We start from the raw sequence: 22,007 nt of genomic DNA, 5'->3' as shown, positions 1-22,007 counted from the left end.
AAAGAGACAGGAGAAGATTGAGGAAAAGAGATGGTGGAGCCTAGCATGTTTAAAGGTCTAGAATGAGGAGAATAAGAAAGAGTTTGATTATCAAAGAGATTGAGAGGTAGTGAAAGGCCAGATCATCCAGATCATGTAGAATGTGTTAGGAGAAAGTTAGGAGGCTGGGCATGGTGGCTCATGCCTATAATCTCAACACTTCGGAAGGCTGAGGCAACAGGATAGCTTGAGCCCAGGAGTTTGAAACCAGCCTGAGAAATATAATGAGATCTCATCTCTACAAAAATTTTTTTAAAATAAAAAATCATCCAAATGTGGTGGTGCACACCTGCAATCCCAGCTACTTGGAAGGGTGAGGTGCAAGGCTTGCTTGAGCCTGGGATGTGGAGGTTGCTGCAGTTAGCCAAGATCGTGCCACTGCACTCAAGCCTGCGTGACAGAGTGAGACCCTGTCTCGAAAAAAAAAAAAAGGATTTCATCCTAAGAGCAATGAAAAAAACTACTGATAGATTTTAATTCATGATTTGACATGATCAAATATGCACTTCAAAAAGATCACAAAGTGCATATCTTAGTGTGTATGTAGAATGGAATGGCAACAAGGAAGGATGACAGGATGTTGTTGGACTGGTTAGGAAGCTGTTGGTTGTGTATATCAGGGGTTCGCAAACAGGGCCTATTATACTCCCATAAGACATTTGGCAATTTTGGAGACATTTTTAGTTGTCATAACTGGGGAAGGTTGAGCATTACTGCTATCTGGGGAGGGTAGAGGCAAGGGTTGATGCTACACATCTTACAATGCAGCCTCCTATAACAAAGAATTATACAACCAGAAATGTCAATGGTACTAAGACTGAGAAACCCGGTTGCCGATTATACTACTTTCAATTCTGGTGGTAATGCTGGTGGTGGTAGAAAAAGGTGAACAGAGATACTTTTGTACATAGTTATGAGCATGTTGTACATATTATTTATTTTATTATTTCGTGTTTGGCATTTTTTAAACTAATTTGTGTTAAAGCACAAGCATATTTACTCATTCCATAAGCATTTTTGTATATTGTTCTTTATGTGCACTTTTTTCTCCTTTTTTCCAAAAACTATTTGTGGTGTCTGATCCATTTTGCATGTTAGGGCTTGGTATATGTATTTTTAAATATTGGGATTTTTTTCATATAAAATTTACGTACAGTGAAATGCACAAATTTTCACTGTACATTTGCTAAGTTTTGACAAAATGAGCATCATTTTTAGTACCTTCGTGATATTTCTCTTAAAAGCTGAGAACGAATAGATTTTTATATATATATATATATATATTTTTTTTTTTTTTCGAGATGGAGTCTCGTTCTTGTTGCCCAGGCTGGAGTGCAATGGCACGATCTTGGCCTACCCCAACCTCCGCCTCCCAGGTTCAAGCGATTCTCCTGCCTCAGCCTCCTGAGTAGCAGGGATTACAGACAGGCATGCGCCACCATGCCCGGCTAATTTTCTATTTTTAGTAGAAACGGGATTTCTTCATGTTGGTCAGGCTAGTCTCAAACTCCTGACTTCAGGTGATCTGCCTGCCTCAGCCTCCCAAAGTGCTGGGATTACAGGCGTGAGTCATCACGCCCAGCCTAGATTTAGATTTTTTTTAAATGAAGACATAAGACAGTTAATGTCTTTGATAATTTTTTATAACTTTAAGAAATGATATTTGTTATTTTAGAATAAGTTTTATATTTTTAACATAACCACGTGCAATATATAATTATATCTACTCTTTTAAAGGGACCCCTTCTCTGACATAAAATATGTTAATAGAGAAATTGCAGGAGTTTTTCTCCCTAAATGGCACGGGATATTCTAAATCTGATATTAGGTCACCATTCTGATTGGCAAATATAGGGATTCATGAGACTTTTAAACTTCGATGGCAACAGGTAGAAGTGTTTTAATTGTTTGACATTTTAAAATGTAATTTGTCAAAACTCTTTTAAACAGTTTACTTAAAATTCTGTGTTTTTATTGTATGTAAATTATACCTCAATTTTTTTTTTTTTTGAGATGGAGTTTCAGAGTTTCACTCTTGTTGCCCAGGCTGGAGTGCAGTGGTGTGATCTTGGCTCACTGCAACCTCTGCCTCCTAGGTTCAAGCAATTCTCCTGCCTCGGCCTCTGAGTAGCTGGGATTACAGGTGCCCACCACCATGCCCAGCTAATTTTTTGTGTTTTTAGTAGAGACAGGGTTTCATCATGTTGGCCAGGCTGGTCTCGAACTGCTGACCTCTGGTGATCCACCCGCTTGGCCTTCCAAAGTGCAGGGATTACAGATGTGAGGCACTGGGCCCAGCCCTCAATTTTTAATAAAAAGAATATGGAGGGGAAAGATGTATATAACTAGGCAGGTGTTACAATTTGTCCAGAGTAGGCAGATAGTACCTATTGTTTTATACCAGACCTACTTCAAGCTTTTCTATTAACCGACTGCTTTCCCAGGAATTTGGGGTTTATCCCTTTTTTAAAAAAATCTGGTCATTTATCAGCTTTCCAAAATGAAAGTCCTTAAACCTTGATTATTTATTTTACATGTTTCATAGCCTACTTACGTTGTACTGCTTTGGAAAATATCACCTTTCCTAATTTTTTACATCATTTTAATGTAGGTATGTGGATAATAATCCATGTTATTAACAAAGCCAGTAGGCTTGTTTGCTGTAGGGAAAACATCTGGCTGGACATGGTGGCTCATGGCTGTAATCCCAGCCCTTTGGAAGACTGAGGCAGGAGGATTGCTTGAGCCCAGCATGGGCAACATGGTGAAACCCTATCTCTACAAAAAATACAAAAATTAGCCAAGTGTGGTGGTGTGCATCTGTAGTCCCAGCTACTCAGGAAGCTGAGGTAGGAGGATCACTTGAGCCCAGGAGTTCAAGACCAGACTGGACAACATAGCAAGATCCCATCACTACAAAAAATAATTTAAAAATAAATTAGCCAGGCATGGTGGCATGTGCCTGTGATCCCAGCCACACTTGGGAGGCTGAGGTGGGAGAATCACTTGAGCTCAGTGAGCCATGATCATACCACATGACACTCTAGCCTGGGTAACAGAGTGTGATACCATCTCTTAAAAAAAAAAAGAAAAAAATTCTGCAGCTCTAAAATAATTTAAATATGAAAACTAAAGTATAAAGTTAAGATTTATGAATGTGACATAGTTTATCTTAAATATTTAGGCCAATAAAAAAACACGTATTATACTGTCCTAAGTTACGACTTTTCCAATGATTCTCTGGTTAAGAACGAGAACTTCTTACTTAACTTAATCATTAATAAAGGTAGATGGATAGACTGAAGATGTTACTGAAATGCTTTTGTTTCAACCTCATTGATTTAATTTTCTGTTATCCTTTGGCAGAAGTTCTGGGAAATGGTATAAATATGTATAAGTACATACATATTTTGGGGTTTTTAATTTTTTTTTATTTCAGTAGCTTTTGGGGTACAAGTGGTTATTGGTTACATGGATGAATTGTATAGTGGTGAAGTCTGAGATTTTAGTGCACCCGTCACCTACCTGAGTTTTGTTTTTAAGATTGAAACATTATTTGATATATCCATCATCCTCCTCTTGGTGCCCTTTGTTCCTATATCTGAAAAATTTTTTTACTGAATTTCTAGGTTGTGATAATTTTAATTCCCATTGTTAGTACCTTAGTACCTAGTCATATATTTTCCAGTTCTGTAGGATTTTAAGCAGAAAAATTAAGCAAATATGCTTTCAAGTGTCTAATATGAAGAGAAAATTTGATCACTTTTATGATAATAGTTTTTTTTCTCTTCCTAATATAGGAGATTTTTCAAGAGCTTGGGATGTTCTTCTTGACCATATACAGTCAGCAGCACTCAGCAAAAACAATGAAGTATCTCTGGCTGCTCTGAAAAGCTTCCAGGAAATTTTACAGATTGTGTCCCCTGTCAGAGACTCAGATAAGCCTGAGACACCACCTGTAGTTAATGTACCTGTGCCTGTTCTTATAGGGCCCATATCAGGCATGAGCAGGCCATTTGTAAGAACAGATTCCATTGGAGAAAAACTTGGAAGATATAGTAGCTCTGAGCCACCCATTGTTACTGATGAGCTTGAAGATTTGAATCTATGGTGGGCTGCGTGGAATACCTGGTATAGAATTGGATCTGAAAGTACTAAGCCTCCTATTACTTTTGATAAACTAACTTTTATTCCTAGCCAGCCTTTTCTTACAGCTTTAATTCAGATATTTCCAGCTCTCTACCAACACATAAAAACTGGTTTCAATATGGATGACTTGCAAAAGTTGGGAGTCATATTGCACAGTGCTATTTCAGTCCCAATAAGTTCAGATGCATCCCCTTTTATTCTTCCATCTTATACCGAAGCAGTTTTGACAAGTTTACAGGAAGCTGTACTTACAGCTTTAGATGTTCTCCAAAAGGTAATATAATTTTAGTGGCTAAGTAATAATGCATATAGTTCTCTGAAATTTTTTTTATTTTGCTATATATTTGCGGGGATAAATTTTAGATCATCAAGATTGTTTTATATGTATACTTTGGGATTAACTGAGGATTGTCAAGATCTAGGTATTTTGAAAACTTGTGGATTTCTCTTGGATTTTGAAAGGTAATTCATGTATGTTTTGAATCTTAAAGAAGCTGCCTGCATCCTAATGTTTCACTTCACCAGGATTTTTGGTTTGTCCACGCAAGTCTTCACAAGAGGATATAATATTTGGAATAAAAGTTTTAGTAAAGTACTTTTATAATTAGAAAATTAATAAGCAGTGGGATTATTTTTTTTAATCTGTGCTTAAATTTAGTTCTGAAATTATTGAAAGCCTATATTAAAAAAAAAGAAATTTATAAAAAGTATTTTTCCTCATGGTTTTTAAAGAGATTTATTTTTACTGTGTGTATTTTGTTATTGCAAAAAAAATACTATTCAGATAAACAGATCTAAAATTATGGAGCAAATTCAGATTAGCAAGCAAGGCTAGATCAAATTCAAAGTGTTTTTTAGACTAGCAAGAAAAATTGATAGCACAATTCACAGTCATCAAAATGCTAAGCAAAAAAATGCCAACTGAGTAGCCAGCCATTCCAACAAAGTAAAAACATTCTAATAAGATTGGAGTAGCTCTAGATTCTGATCACACATGTTATCAGTAACCATTTGTGTAGTGTAAATTAGATTTCTGATTAACTGCATCTTACCCAACTGGAATGATAAAAATTTTCACAGTAAGAATTTCTACTGTACGATGATACATCTTAATTACCTCTGGAAGCAGTTTAGCTGAGCAGTAGTTCTTGAACTGTTGAACCCTAGTTGCGTTGTGCAGGAAAAAAGAATCTGGCATTTAAAAATATTCAGTGTAGGGGTATTAGTTTTCTACAATTGAACTCAAAATACCCATCTTTATTTTCAATGGGGAAGAAAAGTAATTACCCACCCTGTCCATTGGACATGCAAATAAGTTGCTTATAGACTTCAGGGGATGGAAGAGTTATCCTATCAGAAAAGAAAATAAGACATAGGCCCTTTGAGATGCCCGTAATCTGGTACTCTGATTCAGATTTTCGATTCAGGTTTTTATATATGTGTACAGGATAAACAAGAAACTTTTTTTTTTCAGAAAAAAAATGTAAGTTTTATTTTTAAAAAACTCTGCTTTAGCAGTGAGAGGAAAAGTGGAATCATTTATCCCAACTACTAGTAATTTGTTCTGAGCTTTTAATAGCTTTGAAAACAGTCTGAAACTTTGGAAGGGTTATTGTTGTTCATTTATATTATTTTAAAATTATTATTAATGTTCACACTAGCCATTGTTGTGTTGTATGATTACCTAAATGATGTTTCATAGACCTTGAATGTGAGATTTTCAATGGGTTTCTAGTATCTCCTAACAGAAAAATGTATATTTTATTATCAGAGTGTTTTTATATTTTCTTCCACAGATGTAAGAAAATTTTTGCACAAGCCAAATTTACTTGCTTTTGGACTTTATCCTTAAACTAATAGTTATCGAGCAAAATACTTTATTGATAGAAAGCTATTTTCTTTCCTAAGAGAGAAACTAATTTCTGATATCATGTTTTCTTTCTAAAGGGGAGCATTTATGTTGTTCTTCCTCCGTGCTTTTATATTGTTTAGGACTTCAAGTTCTCAGTCTTCTCTTTGTTCTCAAACCACCAGTTCCCAGCCAAGTTGACTTAGTTATATGTGCTAATTTATTTATTTATGTATTGCCAAGTTATTTTAGCATATGTAGAGGAACTGGGAATTTAATTATCTGCTTTCTGTATGTGCTTTACTGTAAGTCCTGAAGTCAGGAAACTGCATCTGTCTTATTTTTTGCTAAACTTCTTAGTCAGATGGCTGGATACCATATCTGCATTCATCACCGGGGCTGCCGGAGTTGCACTCCAGGAGACAGCATCACATTGTATGTGAATGATGCCCTTGGAGTTGTGTAACAAAGCCCTGTCTTCTAAATAACATGGGCAAGTTTCTTAATCTTTCTATACTTCAGCTTCCTCATCTATAAAGTAAAAATAATAAATCTACAACTTTTTGCTTGTTATGTGGGATATTTGTAAGGCACTTAGTGCCTGGCATGAGTTAAACATCCAGTAAATGTTAGCTGTTGTTATTTTCATCATCAAGTTCTCTAGCAAAGGCCTTAGTATGTGCCAGGCACTGAAAAGATTATTATTAAATGAGTTAGTAAGTGAAACCTTAAACAATATAAGAAATCAGGTGTTCAATATTTTTTCTTGTCTTCAAATAGACATCTTTCAAGGACTAATAGGAAATATTATCTAGATTGCTTATCAGTTCTTAGCTTTTGGACTAAAATTTGTTATCAGGTTTATTCTATAGATTTTTCTGATATTCAGACTTCAGAATACTGAAGAAAAGCCCATAAAAACTTTTTCTTAGATGGAGTTTGTTGTTAAAAAATTGTGGGTTCCAAATTATGCATTTTAAAGTCCCCAAATTGCTCTATACATCAACTATAACACTATTAGTATGTTTTCTTATCATAAAGGACCATTGAAAATCAAAATGCATAGTTAAGTCATTAATTTGTGTTAAGATTCTTACAAAGAAATTATAATACTTAGTTTTCTCAGGTACCCACATATGGTTTTTTGTTGTTGTTAGACATTGAAAATAAAACAATTCACTTAGAGTAATTCAGTCTCTTTTTCCACAGTAATTACTACTTGTTTACTTCTAAGAGTTAAGATCCAGCAAGAGGTTAATGAGGAAGAAAGTAGAACTATTACAAGCAGTCAGTAAAGAGAATTTTTAGAGTGTATAAATTTTACTATTCAAATTATTCATTATTTCTGAGAAAAAAATATTGAGACATGGTATTAGATGTCTTTTTACTACTTTCTTACATTATAATTATAGGACAATCACACTTGGGTATGGGCAGCACTTGCATATCTACTTTATATCTCAGTGCAGTTTTATCTAAAAGTTCCGTTATAGCTAAATGGCTACAACTCCTCTGAGGGAAAATAAAACTAATGTGTTATCTGATAAGCTAAAAGCCATGGAGTGCATAAAATAAATTTTGTACATACTGTTTTTAAAGAAACTTTTTAAAAAAGTTAAATGGTTTGAATTTTGGTTTAAGATTTTAAGAATACCTATCCTCTCAGGCATAAAGTGATCATCCTTTTTGTCTTATAAAGCACAAGTATATTTTAGACACTTCATAAATAATATCATTAAATGTTTTTCTCATGGAGAAAAATGAAGACTTAAACAAGAAAATATGAGAAGAAAAAATAAATTTGTGGCTAGAAAAAAAAACCTGATTTAAGTATTTTCAACACATTTGAAATAATTAAAATCTGCAGTATCACGATATGCATTTTATTCTTTCTTCCTATCAAATTATTTGAAGTAAGAAACCTAGAGAAACTAGTTACTATTTATTAAAATGTTTTCTTATATTAAAATATTTTATTTTAAATCAAATCAATATATTTAGATACATTTCACATTAAATATACACAGCCCTGTCAAAAATTAATCCATACATTTCTTTTAGAAACAAATTTTCGTAGATGACTTATTTTCCCAACTGTAACACACATGATTATTTGTTAAAGTTGGTGGACCAGGCATGGTGCAGAAATCAGATGTCATTTCAATGAACTGATATCACAGAATTTGAAGTCAGTGTCATCGTGGTCAGTCACACATTCTTAATGGCCTAATGGCTGTATTACTGAACAAATGATCAGATTGTAGAACCTGAGGACTGCCTGGGACTTCACTTTGTTGGCCCTTTTTCTATTCTGTTAAGAAATAAATCACACTGTAAAAAAGAACATTTTTTAGCTGATTAACAGTTTCAGCCTATACTTTATTCTATAACAGTTTAAAATAGTTTGTGTCCTTTAGGGCTCAGAAAAGATGGTATAATACATAAAATAAGACAGTTTTTAAGATTCTGTGGTTAAACAAATATATACACAGTAAAGAACTTAATGGAGTTCAGATTATGCATTCTAATGTTCTTATTTTGCTTTTATAGGCCATTTGTGTAGGACCAGAAAACATGCAGATAATGTATCCAGCTATATTTGACCAGTTGTTGGCATTTGTAGAATTTTCATGTAAACCTCCACAGTATGGACAGCTGGAAACAAAGCACATTGCAAATGCAAAATATAATCAGGTAATTTACTGTAAATTTTATTTACTTTGTAAGATTTCATGGCCTATAAATACAGATAGTTCCACTTAAGATGGACTTTGATTATCTCAGAAAAGGATACTTTTCACTCACAAATATATTTATACATGTCTGTTAGCAGTTTAAGCTGAACAGAAATATTGTTTGGGAAACTAGTTCTGTGTTCTTTTTCTCCTCATTTATGACTTTCCTCTTCCAACTGATTCTTCAGAAAGTTTGGCCTTTCATATTACTCTCCAGTACATCTTTCTTGAAAAATATAAGTTCCTTTGTACCTCTTTCTTGGTTGCCCCATCCCAATACAAAACAGCTTCTAAATCCCTAAGTCTAATCTTACTTAAAACAGATGCCTGCCATGCAAGATGAAGAAACTGTTTGTACTAAATAAGAAGTTGTACACTACTGGTGTGAAATTTAGTTGGATTTTATATAAAATATTTTTATAGCCATAGTTGGCAAATTTTAACTTTGTTTAAGTAAATTTCTGAATGCATGCACATGCTGATTTTGTTCACTCAACATAAAAATTATAATTTTATATCGTCCAAAAGTAGTTTAAATATGTATTAACTTTTCTCATTCTATTTGTCTTGCAACACAATGGAATCACAATAGATCCAACTATTTGCACCGGTGAGTTAAATTTCCTAAAATTGTCCTAACCTATTGGCAACAAATAAAGTACATCTTTCCCGGTTCTTGGTAGAATGCTGTATGTGCTTTTTCCAATAGTTTTAATTTTTGCCTGGCTGAAAATTATTTTTTTCATGAAGTACATATCTCTTTGAAAACTTTGCATGTAATATAATCTGACCTAAAACCAAGGCCTGAACTTTAAGACAAAGATGCTTTCTCTTTGAAAACAATATGATTAATTTAATCTCGGTTTATTTTTAACTGCATGTGAAAATATTACTTTCTAGGCGGAATGGGTAGCCTTGAATTATGTGCCGTTTGCTGAAAGGTCTTTAGAAGTAGTTGTGGATTTATACCAAAAAACAGCGTGTCACAAAGCAGTGGTGAATGAGAAAGTGCTCCAGAATATTATTAAGGTATCTTTTTTTCATTTCTACACTTTCATTAGATGGTAAGAACATTATTGAAATTATTCCTTAGGTAATACATTATCATTATATTGGGATAAATAGCAAATACAATTTGTATTATTATTTGTAATGACTTTTCTCCAATATTCATGAATTGTATTTAGCAAGCCATTTTTCTAAAAGTTCTTTTTAGTGAAAAATATTTTAACATAAATATGCATTAAATTTGCTACAGTTCTTAATGAGAACACATGGACACAGGAAGGGGAGCATCACACACCGGGGCCTGTTGTGGGGTGGGGGGAGTGGGGAGGGATAGCATTAGGAGATATACCTAATGTAAATGACGAGTTAATGGGTGCAGCACACCAACATGGCACATGTATACATATGTAACAAACCTGCACGTTGTGCACATGTACCCTAAAACTTAAAGTATAATAAAAAAAAATTTGTTACAGTTCTTACATTTTCCCAGATAACCCAGTGAGGGGGTTTCTTAGGACAATATTCCTCAAGGTTCAAGATTGATGAGCATTCAGAGAGAAATTCACAATGCAGCCCATACACTTAACTGAACATGCATGCTGACTTTTTTAAAGCCACTTTTTTAGTATATGGACAGCCATTTAAAAGATTCTTGTTGATTGTGTTCCATTCCTCTAAGGCGTATTTCTTGTTTTTCCCTCTGTTTTGAAGGACTAGCCCTAAACCTTGTTCTTCCTCTAGCGTGTGGATGTACCTTATATTGATTGTATAAATACCAGACCAACTTGAGCTGTCTTCTCTCAAGACTCATCTATCCCCACCTTTCTTCATTGGTGATTATTTTCATTTTTCTTTCAGCCATCTCATACAAGGATTATTAAGCCTTGGATACTACAAGAATTTTCTCTCAACTGTACTTACTACTCAAATTGTCATCCTCTTTCAGCTTTCCTTTATTTCCATATCCCTTAAACAGTTTGTGGCCTTCACCTAGTCACCACTCACTCTTTGCCTGTTGTGTGTTGGCTTACGTCCATATTGCTCCACAGAAACTGCTTTCTTAAAGTTACAAAAGACCAAATCTTCACATCCTCAGTCCTTCTCTAATGATTTATCTTCCCTATAGCATGGTACTGGCCTTCTGAAACCTGAGCCTTCTGAAAGCTCTTTCTTCCCTTGACTTTCACGATACTTTTCTCTCCTCACTGCTTACCTCACCAAAACTATCCTCTCTCTTTATTTATTGAGCATATTTTTGAAGCATCTTTCTACAAGGTGCTAGCAATTTTAAAATGAATAAAATGATTCTTAGATTTAATAATTCAATATGGAGAATAAAGAAAGGCAAACAAGTAATACTACAGTATGTTAAGTGCTAGGTAAAGACCATAGTGGAGGCTTTGCATTCAGATAGCCTGACTTCGAATAGTCCACTGTTACTGGCTTACTGCTTTATGACTTTTGGCAAATTGACCTATCTGAGCATGTTTCTCGTCTTTAAAAGAAGGATAATACCAATACTACTTACATGTCTTACCTATAATGAGAGAATCCATTGAGATACAGCATTTAATGATGCTTGCCAAGTAGTCAGTGCTGAATAAAAATTGAGTTCCTCTGAAAGACAAAAAACTAAGTCAACTGCTGAGGGGATTTGGGCAAGAATTAATAGAGATGACACTTGAAAAAGTTAAGAGTTAGGTTAAAAGGGGGGAGGCAGGTATTATAGGTAAATTAAGCCGTGTAAAAGATCATGGTATATTTTTAAGAAATGTTGAGAAATTTAGTTCAGAACCTGGGATATGTCTGAAAACATAACTGTTGGTCTTCTAAGCCATCATAAGATCAGACTTTATTCTTTAACCATTGAAGGATTAAACACTAATCAGTTTAATATGAATCAGTTTGTGTATTTTTATTTTTTTTAGAGATAGAGTTTTATTCTGTCACCCAGGCAGGAGTGGAGTGGCATAATTATAGCTTACTGCGGCCTCAAGCTCCTGATCTCATGTGATCTTCCTGCCTCAGCCTCCCAAGTCGCTGGGACTACAGGTGGGCACCACCACCCCCAGCTGATTTTTAAATTTTTTATAGAGACTGGATCTTGCTTTGTTGCCCAGGCTGGTCTCAAACTCCTGACCTCAGGCAGTCCTCTAACCTCCTTCTCCCAAAGCACTAGGATTGTAGGTGTGAGCCACTGTGCCTGGCCTCAGTTTATATATATGTATACATTTTTTTTTCTTTTTTTTGAGACAGACTCTTGCTCTATTGCCTGGGCTGGAGTGCAGTGGCTCAGTCACTGCGGTCTCCACCTCCCGGGTTCAAGCAGTTCTTCTGCCTCAGCCCCCTGAGTAGCTGGGAATACAGGCGCACACCACCACACATGGCTAATTTTTGTATTTTTAGTAGAGACAGGGTTTCACCTTGTTGGCTAGGCAGGTTTTGAACTCTTGCCCTCAAGTGATCCGCTCACCTCAGCCTCCCAAAGTGCTGGGATTAAAGGCATGAAACACCAGGCCGAGCCACTCAGTTTGTATTTTTAAAAGAGTTAAATGATCTCTTTTCTATAATCCCATTTCATTGATGCCACTTACCACATTGTTTTGTGGTTAATTGGACAAGGCTCTTTCTCCAAAATTGTGAACCTTGTGGTGACAGGCAATTACTGAGCACATACTGTATACCACTTCCTGTTTAGATGTGTAAACATTTTTAAAAATAAAATATATAAATTGAATGGATCTGCTATGCTTAATGTTTTTCTTGATTTTAATAAAATATCAATTGCAGTAGCAAACCATATTTTTCTTTTATCTTAGCTTGAGTTATAAAATGTAAACTCAAAATGGCCCTATATCACTTAGTATTCTTTTGGTTGCAAATGACATACACTCAGGCTCTGACTAGCTTTAACAATAAAGGGAACTTTTGGGCATGCTTAATTGGAAAATTCAAAGATAGAGGAAGGGCATTGTGACTGGCTGATCCAGTGGTTCAGCAGTATCATCAAAAACCACATTTCTTTCTCCAGAAAGTTCTGCTAAGAATTGACCATATCATTTCTCTTCATAGCTGTAGGCCAGTAACAAGATTATATGTCCAATAGGAAGAGAGAGAGGAAGAGAGAGAGTGTGTATGTTCCTGCATACACACGTTCACACACTTCTATTCTTCTTCTTAAGTTCCTAAAATTAATTTTTAGTGGATCAGCTTTGGTCCCATACCCACTCTTGAACCAATGATTATGGCCAGGGAAATTGATTGGATTCATTGGCTTAATCAACTCATCATCTCTTTGCCTGAATTCCCAAACTGGAAGTAGGGACAGTTCCTCCCAAAGCACATGGATTATATGGAGGTGGAAGGAGGGGAAGGGGATAAATAGATTCTGGGTGTGCTAATTATCTGTTAATGAAGGCACATTTCATGCTAATATGTAATGGTTAGTATGTATATTGTATGAGTATTCAGTAATAATTTGTGTGGAAGATGATGATATTTGGTTTTATATCCTTGAAATACGAAAATTTTTCTACTTTTAGACCCGAATTTTTACATAACAGCAGAATTTTTACTCTAATGCAAATTGCCTGACAGTATGCCAAAACTGTTTGTCAGCGGTGCTCTGTGTTAGTTCATTATGATGTTTTGGTTAATCTAGTGTTCTAATTGCAAGATAGAACTGTGATCAGAGAAATTCATTCTGAACCACCAAATTAGTTCTTTTAATAAATAAAAGCCACCTGTCTCAAAAGTTGATCAGTTGAAAAGATAAGTCACTATACTTAGTCACTATATATCTAGTCACTGTACATAACTCAAACGCTCTACTCCTGTACCCCTCAATGGTCAAATCTTAAATTAACAGTTTTACTGAACTATTTGGAGAAGGAAAAAAGTACACAAAAATAGAAGTAAAAAAGTACACAAAAATATTAGAGTAGGATATAAAATTCAAATAATTTTACAGATAGAACATACAACTTTAAAGTATTGACATTTTATGTTGTGTTTACTCTTCCCTCACCATTTGTGGGAAAATACAGTCATGTACTGCTTAAGGACCGAGATATGTTCTGAGAGATGCATCATTAGGCCGTTTCATCGTTGTCTGAACATCATAGTGTACTTACACAAACCTAGATGGTATAGCCTACTTCACACCTATGCTATATGGTCTAACCTATATATGTGGCAGATGACTGCATAAGCAATATTGACCCTTTGCATATGGGATATCCACATCAGCCAAATTATTTTTTGCTGGAATAACTATGGCAGAATTTTCTTTTTCTTTTTTTTTTTTTTTTTGAGACAGAGTCTCACTCTGTTGCCAGGCTGGAGTACAGTGGTGTGATCTCGGCTCACTGCAACCTCTGCGTCCCGGGTTCAAGCGATTCTCTGCCTCAGCCTCCTGAGTAGCTGGGACTATAGGCACGTGCCACCACACCCAGCTCTCATTTTTGTATTTTTAGTAGAGATGAGGTTTCACCATGTTGGCCCAGATGGTCTTGATCTCTTGACCTCGTGATCCACCCACCTTGGCTTCCCAAAGTGCTGTGATTACAGGCGTGAGCCACCACGCTCGGCCAGAATTTTCTAATTCCATAACATTGGGTTAAGAAAAGGTACAGAATTGTGTTTCCTTCTCTTAACTTTTCAGATAATATCCCTATTATTGATGATGAAAAACTGAGGTTCAAAAATGTTATTTATTTAGGCTCATTGTTTATAAGATAGAGATAGGATTTAAAAGTGTATCTTTCCAGGCAGTATTTGAGAACCACGTCTGAGAATTGGCCTTTCTGAGAAATAACATCCTTTTTTAAATGAAAATACCATCCTTTTTAAGATGAAAATACCTATGCTATTTTTTTCTCTGCTGTAGTTTTTCTTAATTAAAATTGTGTGTGTATGTTTTAATTAATGCTTATATTAAACTGTCTTTATTTTCAGACTCTTAGGGTTCCTCTCAGTTTGAAGTATTCCTGCCCTTCTGAAAGCACATGGAAACTAGCAGTATCCTCTCTCCTCAGAGTTCTTTCTATTGGGCTACCTGTTGCCCGGCAGCATGCTTCTTCTGGAAAATTTGACAGTATGTGGCCAGAACTAGCCAATACTTTTGAAGATTTTCTCTTTACTAAAAGGTCAGCTCATTCATTTTTAAAATTAAGACAAGAAGTGGCACATTATATCTTCAGTTGCTCTAAAAACAGTTGTCTTTATTCATTAACAAAGTAATTGATTATAAAGGTTGCTAGATTGTATTAAAAACACACCTGGATTAGCCATTTATCCATTGGGTACATTATCCATGAACAATGGAGATTTTTGCTTTTTGTATTTTTGCTTATAAGACAGGAATATTATATATAAAACAATACAAATGCATCATATTTAAGAATTTTAACTTAATAAAACTAAAAAGATTCATTTTTTAATTTGATGTCCATTGGGCATTGCAAGAGAAAAACAATGTTAGAAAATCAGTGTATTACCAGAATAAATAGGATGAGTGGCAATATAATGATCAGCTCTTTAAGATGTTTAGATTTGTCAAAGATTAACAATTTTCATTGTATGGTATCTAATTTAAAGCTTGTATTTAGGATGCTATTTCAACCCCTCACTGAACTACTTACTGTAGGATGATTGGAACACAGACTACATTTTTTGAATGAAGAATTTGCTGAGGTCCATCTAGAGTTGTGCTATTCAGTACAGTAGCAATTGCTAGTTACAAATGACTAATTAAAACCAAACTTTAAATAAAATTAAAATTTTCTTCAGTCTCTCTAGGCATATTTTAAGTACTCATTGCCACGGGTGACTAGCAGCTGCCACACTGGGTAGAGCAGATTATTGGACATTTCCATCATCACAGAAAGTTGTGTTGGGCAGGACAGATCTAAAGCGTGCCCTTTTACTAAATGTGGACTTGTCTGTAATAGCCAGGCAGTGTTTAATCCTTCTAGCACAAGTAATTATCCTTTGTGTTACATTGGTGAAATTCTTTTCTGAGACAGAGCCTTGCTTTGTTGCCCAGACCCAAGTGCAGCGGTGTGATCACAGCTCACTGCAGCCTCGACCTCCCAGGCTCAAGCAATCCTCTCACCTCAGCCTCCTGAGTAGCTGGGACCACAAGTGCACGCCACCACACCTGGCTAATTTTAAAATTTTTTGTAGAAATGGAGGGTGTCACTGTGTTGCCTAGGTGTCTTGAACTAACTCCTGGGCTCAAGTGATCCTCCCACTTCGGCTTCACAAAGTGCTGGGATTACAGGCATGAGCCACTGTGCCTGGCCAATTTTTTAAATGTTTGTATCCATCAATCATTTTTTGATATTGTAGAATGATACCGTGTACTGCTAAATAACCATTTAACATTATTAGTTTGAAGCCACTTGAATTATGGATTTGATGTACTTGAAGAAAAAAACTACATTGGCATATGGATAATGATTGAGTCCACAACAGAATGAATTAACTGAAAAAAATTTTCTTTACTATTCTAATATGGTTTAGTTATTCAGTAAAAACAATTTCTAGGGTGCAGAAGATTAACTTGCATTTCCCCAGTAAAAGTGTGTCTTATAGTTCAGAATTTAAAATAATAACAGGTGATCCTAATTTCTGTCTTGCAAGTGGTCAGACTTTGTTTTGTAATTTATATATTTTTCACTTCTAGAAATGTTATTGATACCAATGTAAGCATACTCTGTTTCTGAAGGAAAAATTATAGGCGCTCATAAACTATATTCAAACAAATTATGTTTTCATCTTTAAAATAACTCTGAAAATTTGAGTTCCTTCATAGACATAAGAGCCTGAGTCACTGTTAATTTGTATCAAGCACATAGGTTGAGAAATTTACATTTTTCCTTTTATTTTCTAATTGTCTATATATGCTTAATGCCCCATTAACAAATTGAATAAGCTTTCAGATCAGCTTTTTTTTTTTTTTGCAATGAGTAAAACTTCTTTAAGTATTGCTTTCCCTAGCAAGGTGTGGTGACACACCTGTAATCCCAGCTACTTTGGGAGGCTGAGGTGGGAGGATTGCTGAAGCCCAGGAGTTCAAATCCAGCCTGAGCAACATAGCAAGATCCTGTATATAAAAAAAATTTTTTTATGTAAAATAATAATATTTTATATAATTTTGTATTAATGCAGTTGTAGTATAATTTCATTTAAAATTTTAGCTCTAAATTTGGAGGTTTTTGTTTGCTTGTTTTTGTTTTTCTTGAGCGTTTTTCTGCCATCTTCCTTATTCTTGAATTTCTTATTAAATATTCTTCACTTTCTGGACTTTATTCTTATTTTATTAAATCCCGTTTTCTGAAGTTTTTTAATATAGAAAAGTGGACACTGGAACCAAAGGCCAAATAATAGTATTTTACATAATTTTGTATCAATGCAGTTGTAGTATAATTTCATTTAAAATATTTTGCCTGATTATGGCTCTACTTACCTTAAAGGTTTGAGTATGTTTGGTGTGTTGGAAAATACATTACTTAAGAAGCAGCCAGCATAGTGGATAAGAGCATTGGCTTGGCAACCAGACTACCTGGATTCAAATCCCAGTAGTACTACTTTGTACTACTTTTTAGACAAGTTATTAAACCTTTCAGTGACTCATTTTTCCTCATCTGTTAAATGTCAATAATAATGCTCCCTAACTTACAGGGTTATTGTGAGGATTAAATCACTTAAAATGAATGAATGCTTAGAATAGCACCTGGCATGTAAGTACTTTAAAATGCTCGTTTCCACTATTATTGTCATTAATGTTTTTTCTTTCTTTTAGAAAAGGTGACATTATCCATATTAATTCCCATGAAACAACTATTATTTTAAACCAAAATTCTAAAGGCCAAAACTCTAAATGACTGAGACTTGGAAATTTAGCTCTAAATTTGGAGGTTTTTGTTTGTTTGTTTTTGTTTTTCTTGAGACAGTGTCTCGCTCTGTCACCCAGGCTGGAGTGAAGTCGCATGTTCATGGCTCACTGCAGCCTTGACCTCCTGGCCTCAAGTGATTCTCCCACCTCAGCCTCCCTTGTAGCTCGGACTATAGGCATGCACCACCACACCCAGCTAATTTTTGTATTTTTTTTGTAGAGATGGGATTTTGCCATGTTGCCCAGGCTTGGAGTTATTTTTAATGGCTAAAAATAATAAAGCTTCTAAATTCAGCTCTCAAGTAACACAGTATCAGTATTCTAAGTTATGGTTATTCTAGTTACAGATTTAAGCTTTCTACTCCATGGAGTAGTTGATGAACACCCTAGATAGGGAGTCAGGAGACCTGTGACCTGGTCCTGACTTGCTGTCTACTTTCTGTTGATCGTGAGCTGGTCCTTTCCCATCACTAGGCATTATTTTCTTTATTTGAAAGACAAAAAGAAGGCCAACCGGAGTACGTAATCCCAGCATTGTGTGAGGCCAAGTTGGGTGGATTGCTTGGGCCCAGGAGTTCAAGACCAGCCTGGGCAACATAGTGAGACTCCGCCTCTACAAAAAAATTTAAAAATTAGCCAGATGTGGTGGCATGTGCCTGTAGTCCCAGCTACTTGGGATGCTGAGGTGGGATGATCACTTGAGCCCAGGAGGTTGAGATTGCAGTGAGCTGTGACTGTGCCACTGCACTCCAGCCTGGACAACAGAGTGAGACCCTGTCTCAACAAAGAAAGATGAAAAGTTATTTGTTGGAGTAATTGTAAAGGTCCATGAATGTTTAATCATGGACAGCTTATATTGGATAAAGCCAGTTTAGTTTTTAGTATTTTCATAGTTCAAAAATACTTTAAGGCTCAAATTGAAAGCTTTTATTGGTCAGTTGATACTAAAAGTGCAGTGTTAAGAGAACTTAAAAACCATGCACATTTTCAGTTTCATAACAGGTTTTCTCTTTGTTTTTGTTTTCTAAATAATTGATAACTTTGGAGGTCATAAACTTTTAGATTTTAAACTTTACTTAATGCCACATATGTACTATGTTCTATAGCTGAAGTTTATCAGTAGTGTTTGAACAGTAGGAAGATTGTTTTGGAAAGTTGCTTGGAATAGCAAGACTTAATGAATTTAAATAAGACTAATACTTGATTATTTTTTATATTGGTACCTTTATAAATCCTTTAACCTAATTAATACATACTCTAAGACTTTAAGAATAAACATATCTCTGTCTGTAATATTCCCCAACCTTTTTGATCTGCAAGATGCTTTGGCAAGGGAATACAATAACACAGAAAATACAAATAAAATCAACTAGCAGAAAAGAAAGCCTTTGCATGTCGTTGAGGGCTATAAGTAAACAGTTTAAGAGAAAGAAAAAGACAAAGTTGAAAAACGCAAGGACTGCAATTTGGTAGACACTTGAAGTCTATTAGAAATTCATTTAGCCAACTTTGAGTACCAAAACATGGTAGTTATAAAGGAGACACAATGGGTGAGTGGGAAGTTATACAATCTGTGGACCTTACATTAAAAATCACAAAGTACTGTGCAAAAGAATTGAAAACACATGTTTACACAAAAACTTGTACACTAATGTTCATAGCAGTGTTATTCATAGTAGCAAAAAAGTGAAATTGAATGTAATATATTCAATATTCAATATATTGAATGTAATATAGTAGCAGAAAAGACAAATTGAATGTAATGTATTCATACAGTGGAACATTATTCAGCCATAAAAAAGAATGAAGTGCTAATGCATGCTCAAACATGGATGAACATTTACAACATAATGCTAAGTGGAAGAAACTAGACACAAAAGGCTATATATTGTATGATCTTGTTTATGGGATATATCCAGAGTAACAAATCCATAGAGACAAAGTAGATTTATGGTTCCCAGGAGTTGAGGGGAAGGGAGATGAGGGAGAGTGACCGCTAATGGGTACAGATCTTTTTGTGGGGGTGATCAAAATGTTCTGGAATTAGAAATGGTGATGGTTGTACAACTTTATGAATATACTAAGGAACACTAAATTGTATATTTTAAAAGGGTGAATTTTATAATATATAGATTATATTGCCACAAAAATTTTAATATGTCATACAGAGAGAACTGACAAAATACAAATAACACTTTATAAGTTTGAAGGCTCTTTTTTATTTTAAATAAAGATTCATGAAAATAAATTTTTAAAGATTACTGTAGTTTTCAAATTTAAGGAATTTAAGATCTTACATGGCTTATTTGTAACCTGCAGTATTGACCATTGCCCCTTATAATTTATAGGTAAATTCTGTTAATCAGCATTTTTAAAAGCTCAATCGATGTTTTTGATATGTTTGCTAGTTATAAATTAAATAACTATTAGTTATCCAGTTTTTAGTTTTGTATGCTACTCTCTTCCCTCATCATATGATATTTTAAAAATCTAGTTCAGTGTTTCTGATATATGATCCAAATAGTATTAATATTATTAATGTGTTGAAATAAACACACTAATACACCTTAGCACACAGTATACACACTAAAAGTATTAATATTGTTAGTGTGTATATTTCTATAAACACTAATAATATAGAAATATACACACTAAAAATATTAATATTATTTTATTATTTTTGCCTCTTCATTTTTTTGTTGATCATCAACTCATCCTTAGTTACCTCCACCATCATCACAAATCTTTTAATATTACTAAACCCTTACCTTCCTTGTTATAAATTAAAATTAAACACAACTTTTGTCTCTAGAGATGCAGATATAGTCTGTGAAGCTGCTTTGATGGCAGTGATTGTGAAATTCCTCTGATTGGTTCAGGTTTGGGTAAATTTCTTTCAGTTTTTTTCCTCTATTTCCTACTACCAATTTATAGTTAGCTTAGGACTTGGACACCAGAATCTAAGTTCCGTAAGAAATGGACTGAGTCTGTCTTGTTCACAGCTAGATCTTGAACACCCAAGAATATAATACCTGATGCAAAGTAGTTGGTACTCAGTAGATATTTGTTGAATGAAAAATGTCCAAATCAAAGAAACCACAGTCTGATGCCCATATATTCCTATATACAAAATTGTACGTTATACTTAATATACAGAAGTGTATATTAAACCTAAATGTTCTAATACTATTTTTACATCTACAACATAAAAAAGAGTAATGTAGGCTCAAATATCAGATAAATCTAGGTTAAGATTGTGGCCTCATCATTTACTTAAAGTGTGTTCTTGGGCATATTAGTAGGCATTCTAAGTTTCAGTTCCCTCTTCTCTTGATTATATAATAATTACTACATGGAATTGCTATGGGAGATTAATACAAATAAAGCTCATAGTAGTGTGGCTGTCTAACTTTTTAGCTGTCATTATTCTAACAGTTATTACTATCCTATTCTCAACTGTTTTTAAATAGTATCTTGCTGTTTTTTAACTTTATGTCCATTTTACTGTTCACTCTTATGAGCCACAGAGTCTGGAATCCACCTTGGTTCTCTCAGAACTATTGATTTTCTTTGTTCTTGTTGGAACAATTTTCTGCTTTAGAAAATCTGCATCAGTCTTCTTCTTTACAGATTTTCCCTCTTTATTGTAAAGATCTTTAATCCATTGTATTTATTACAAATTAATGATTAATAGACTGTCTCTGAGTGAATAATTCAGCAGCTGAACTAAGGCTGTCTTAAATAACCACCAATATAAGTGAATTCAGGTAACACCACAATGGTAACTTTTGCTCTGCTGCAGATGATAGCTCTTTACCTTTCGTTGTTTTTTCATTCATAATATCGAAAGAAGTTTAGTTCTACAGATTTTATTTAGTTCAAGATTGGACCTAGTGTTTTTGTAGTTAGAGTATCATGTTTGTAATTAGCTTAGTCATTTAAACTAATGAGTTTAATTTACAACATTATTCTTTTAAATAAATAATAATGCCCCAACCTGGGTTGGAAGACATAATTTTTTGACATTAGAATTCTGTTTTTCTATTTTGTTTGTATTTGCAGGGAATATTTTATCTTTAAAAATCAAGTTTTTTTTTTTTTTTAGCATACCTCCAGATAATCTCTCTATTCAAGAGTTTCAAAGAAATGAAAATATTGATGTCGAGGTAAGGAGGCTATTTAAAATGTTTTCCTGTGACCATTTTTGAAACCAAATAGTAAAAATGTTTGAACTATACAGTTGCTGAAAGAATAAAGTAATAGGTTAAGATTAAAACTGAAAGCATTAAAACTCTTACAGGTTAAACGTTGATGTTTAAAGGAC

General features: G+C 34.4%; 1 protein-coding gene across 7 annotated transcripts in view; it reads left to right on the top strand.

Annotated features, from left to right (window-relative positions):
- Positions 1–22,007, top strand: part of MON2 (MON2 homolog, regulator of endosome-to-Golgi trafficking) — a 131,456-nt gene that overhangs the window by 89,616 nt on the left and 19,833 nt on the right. For 5 of the 7 annotated variants that reach the window (XM_055096521.2, XM_055096520.2, XM_055096522.1 and 2 more), the window contains 6 exons: positions 3,840–4,462; positions 8,588–8,731; positions 9,365–9,382; positions 9,673–9,801; positions 14,740–14,930; positions 21,789–21,849. In XM_055096521.2, the coding sequence (XP_054952496.1) occupies positions 3,840–4,462; positions 8,588–8,731; positions 9,365–9,382; positions 9,673–9,801; positions 14,740–14,930; positions 21,789–21,849 (1,166 nt within the window). The remainder of the gene's footprint in view (positions 1–3,839; positions 4,463–8,587; positions 8,732–9,364; positions 9,383–9,672; positions 9,802–14,739; positions 14,931–21,788; positions 21,850–22,007) is intronic. The other 2 variants (XM_055096524.2, XM_003824814.6) reach the window with 1 other exon arrangement.

The sequence above is a fragment of the Pan paniscus genome, chromosome 10, assembly GCF_029289425.2.
Source record: "Pan paniscus chromosome 10, NHGRI_mPanPan1-v2.0_pri, whole genome shotgun sequence".
Lineage (NCBI taxonomy): Eukaryota > Metazoa > Chordata > Mammalia > Primates > Hominidae > Pan > Pan paniscus.
The sequence above is the reverse complement of the archived record's forward strand: the minus strand, read 5'-3'. Positions and strand labels throughout refer to the sequence as shown.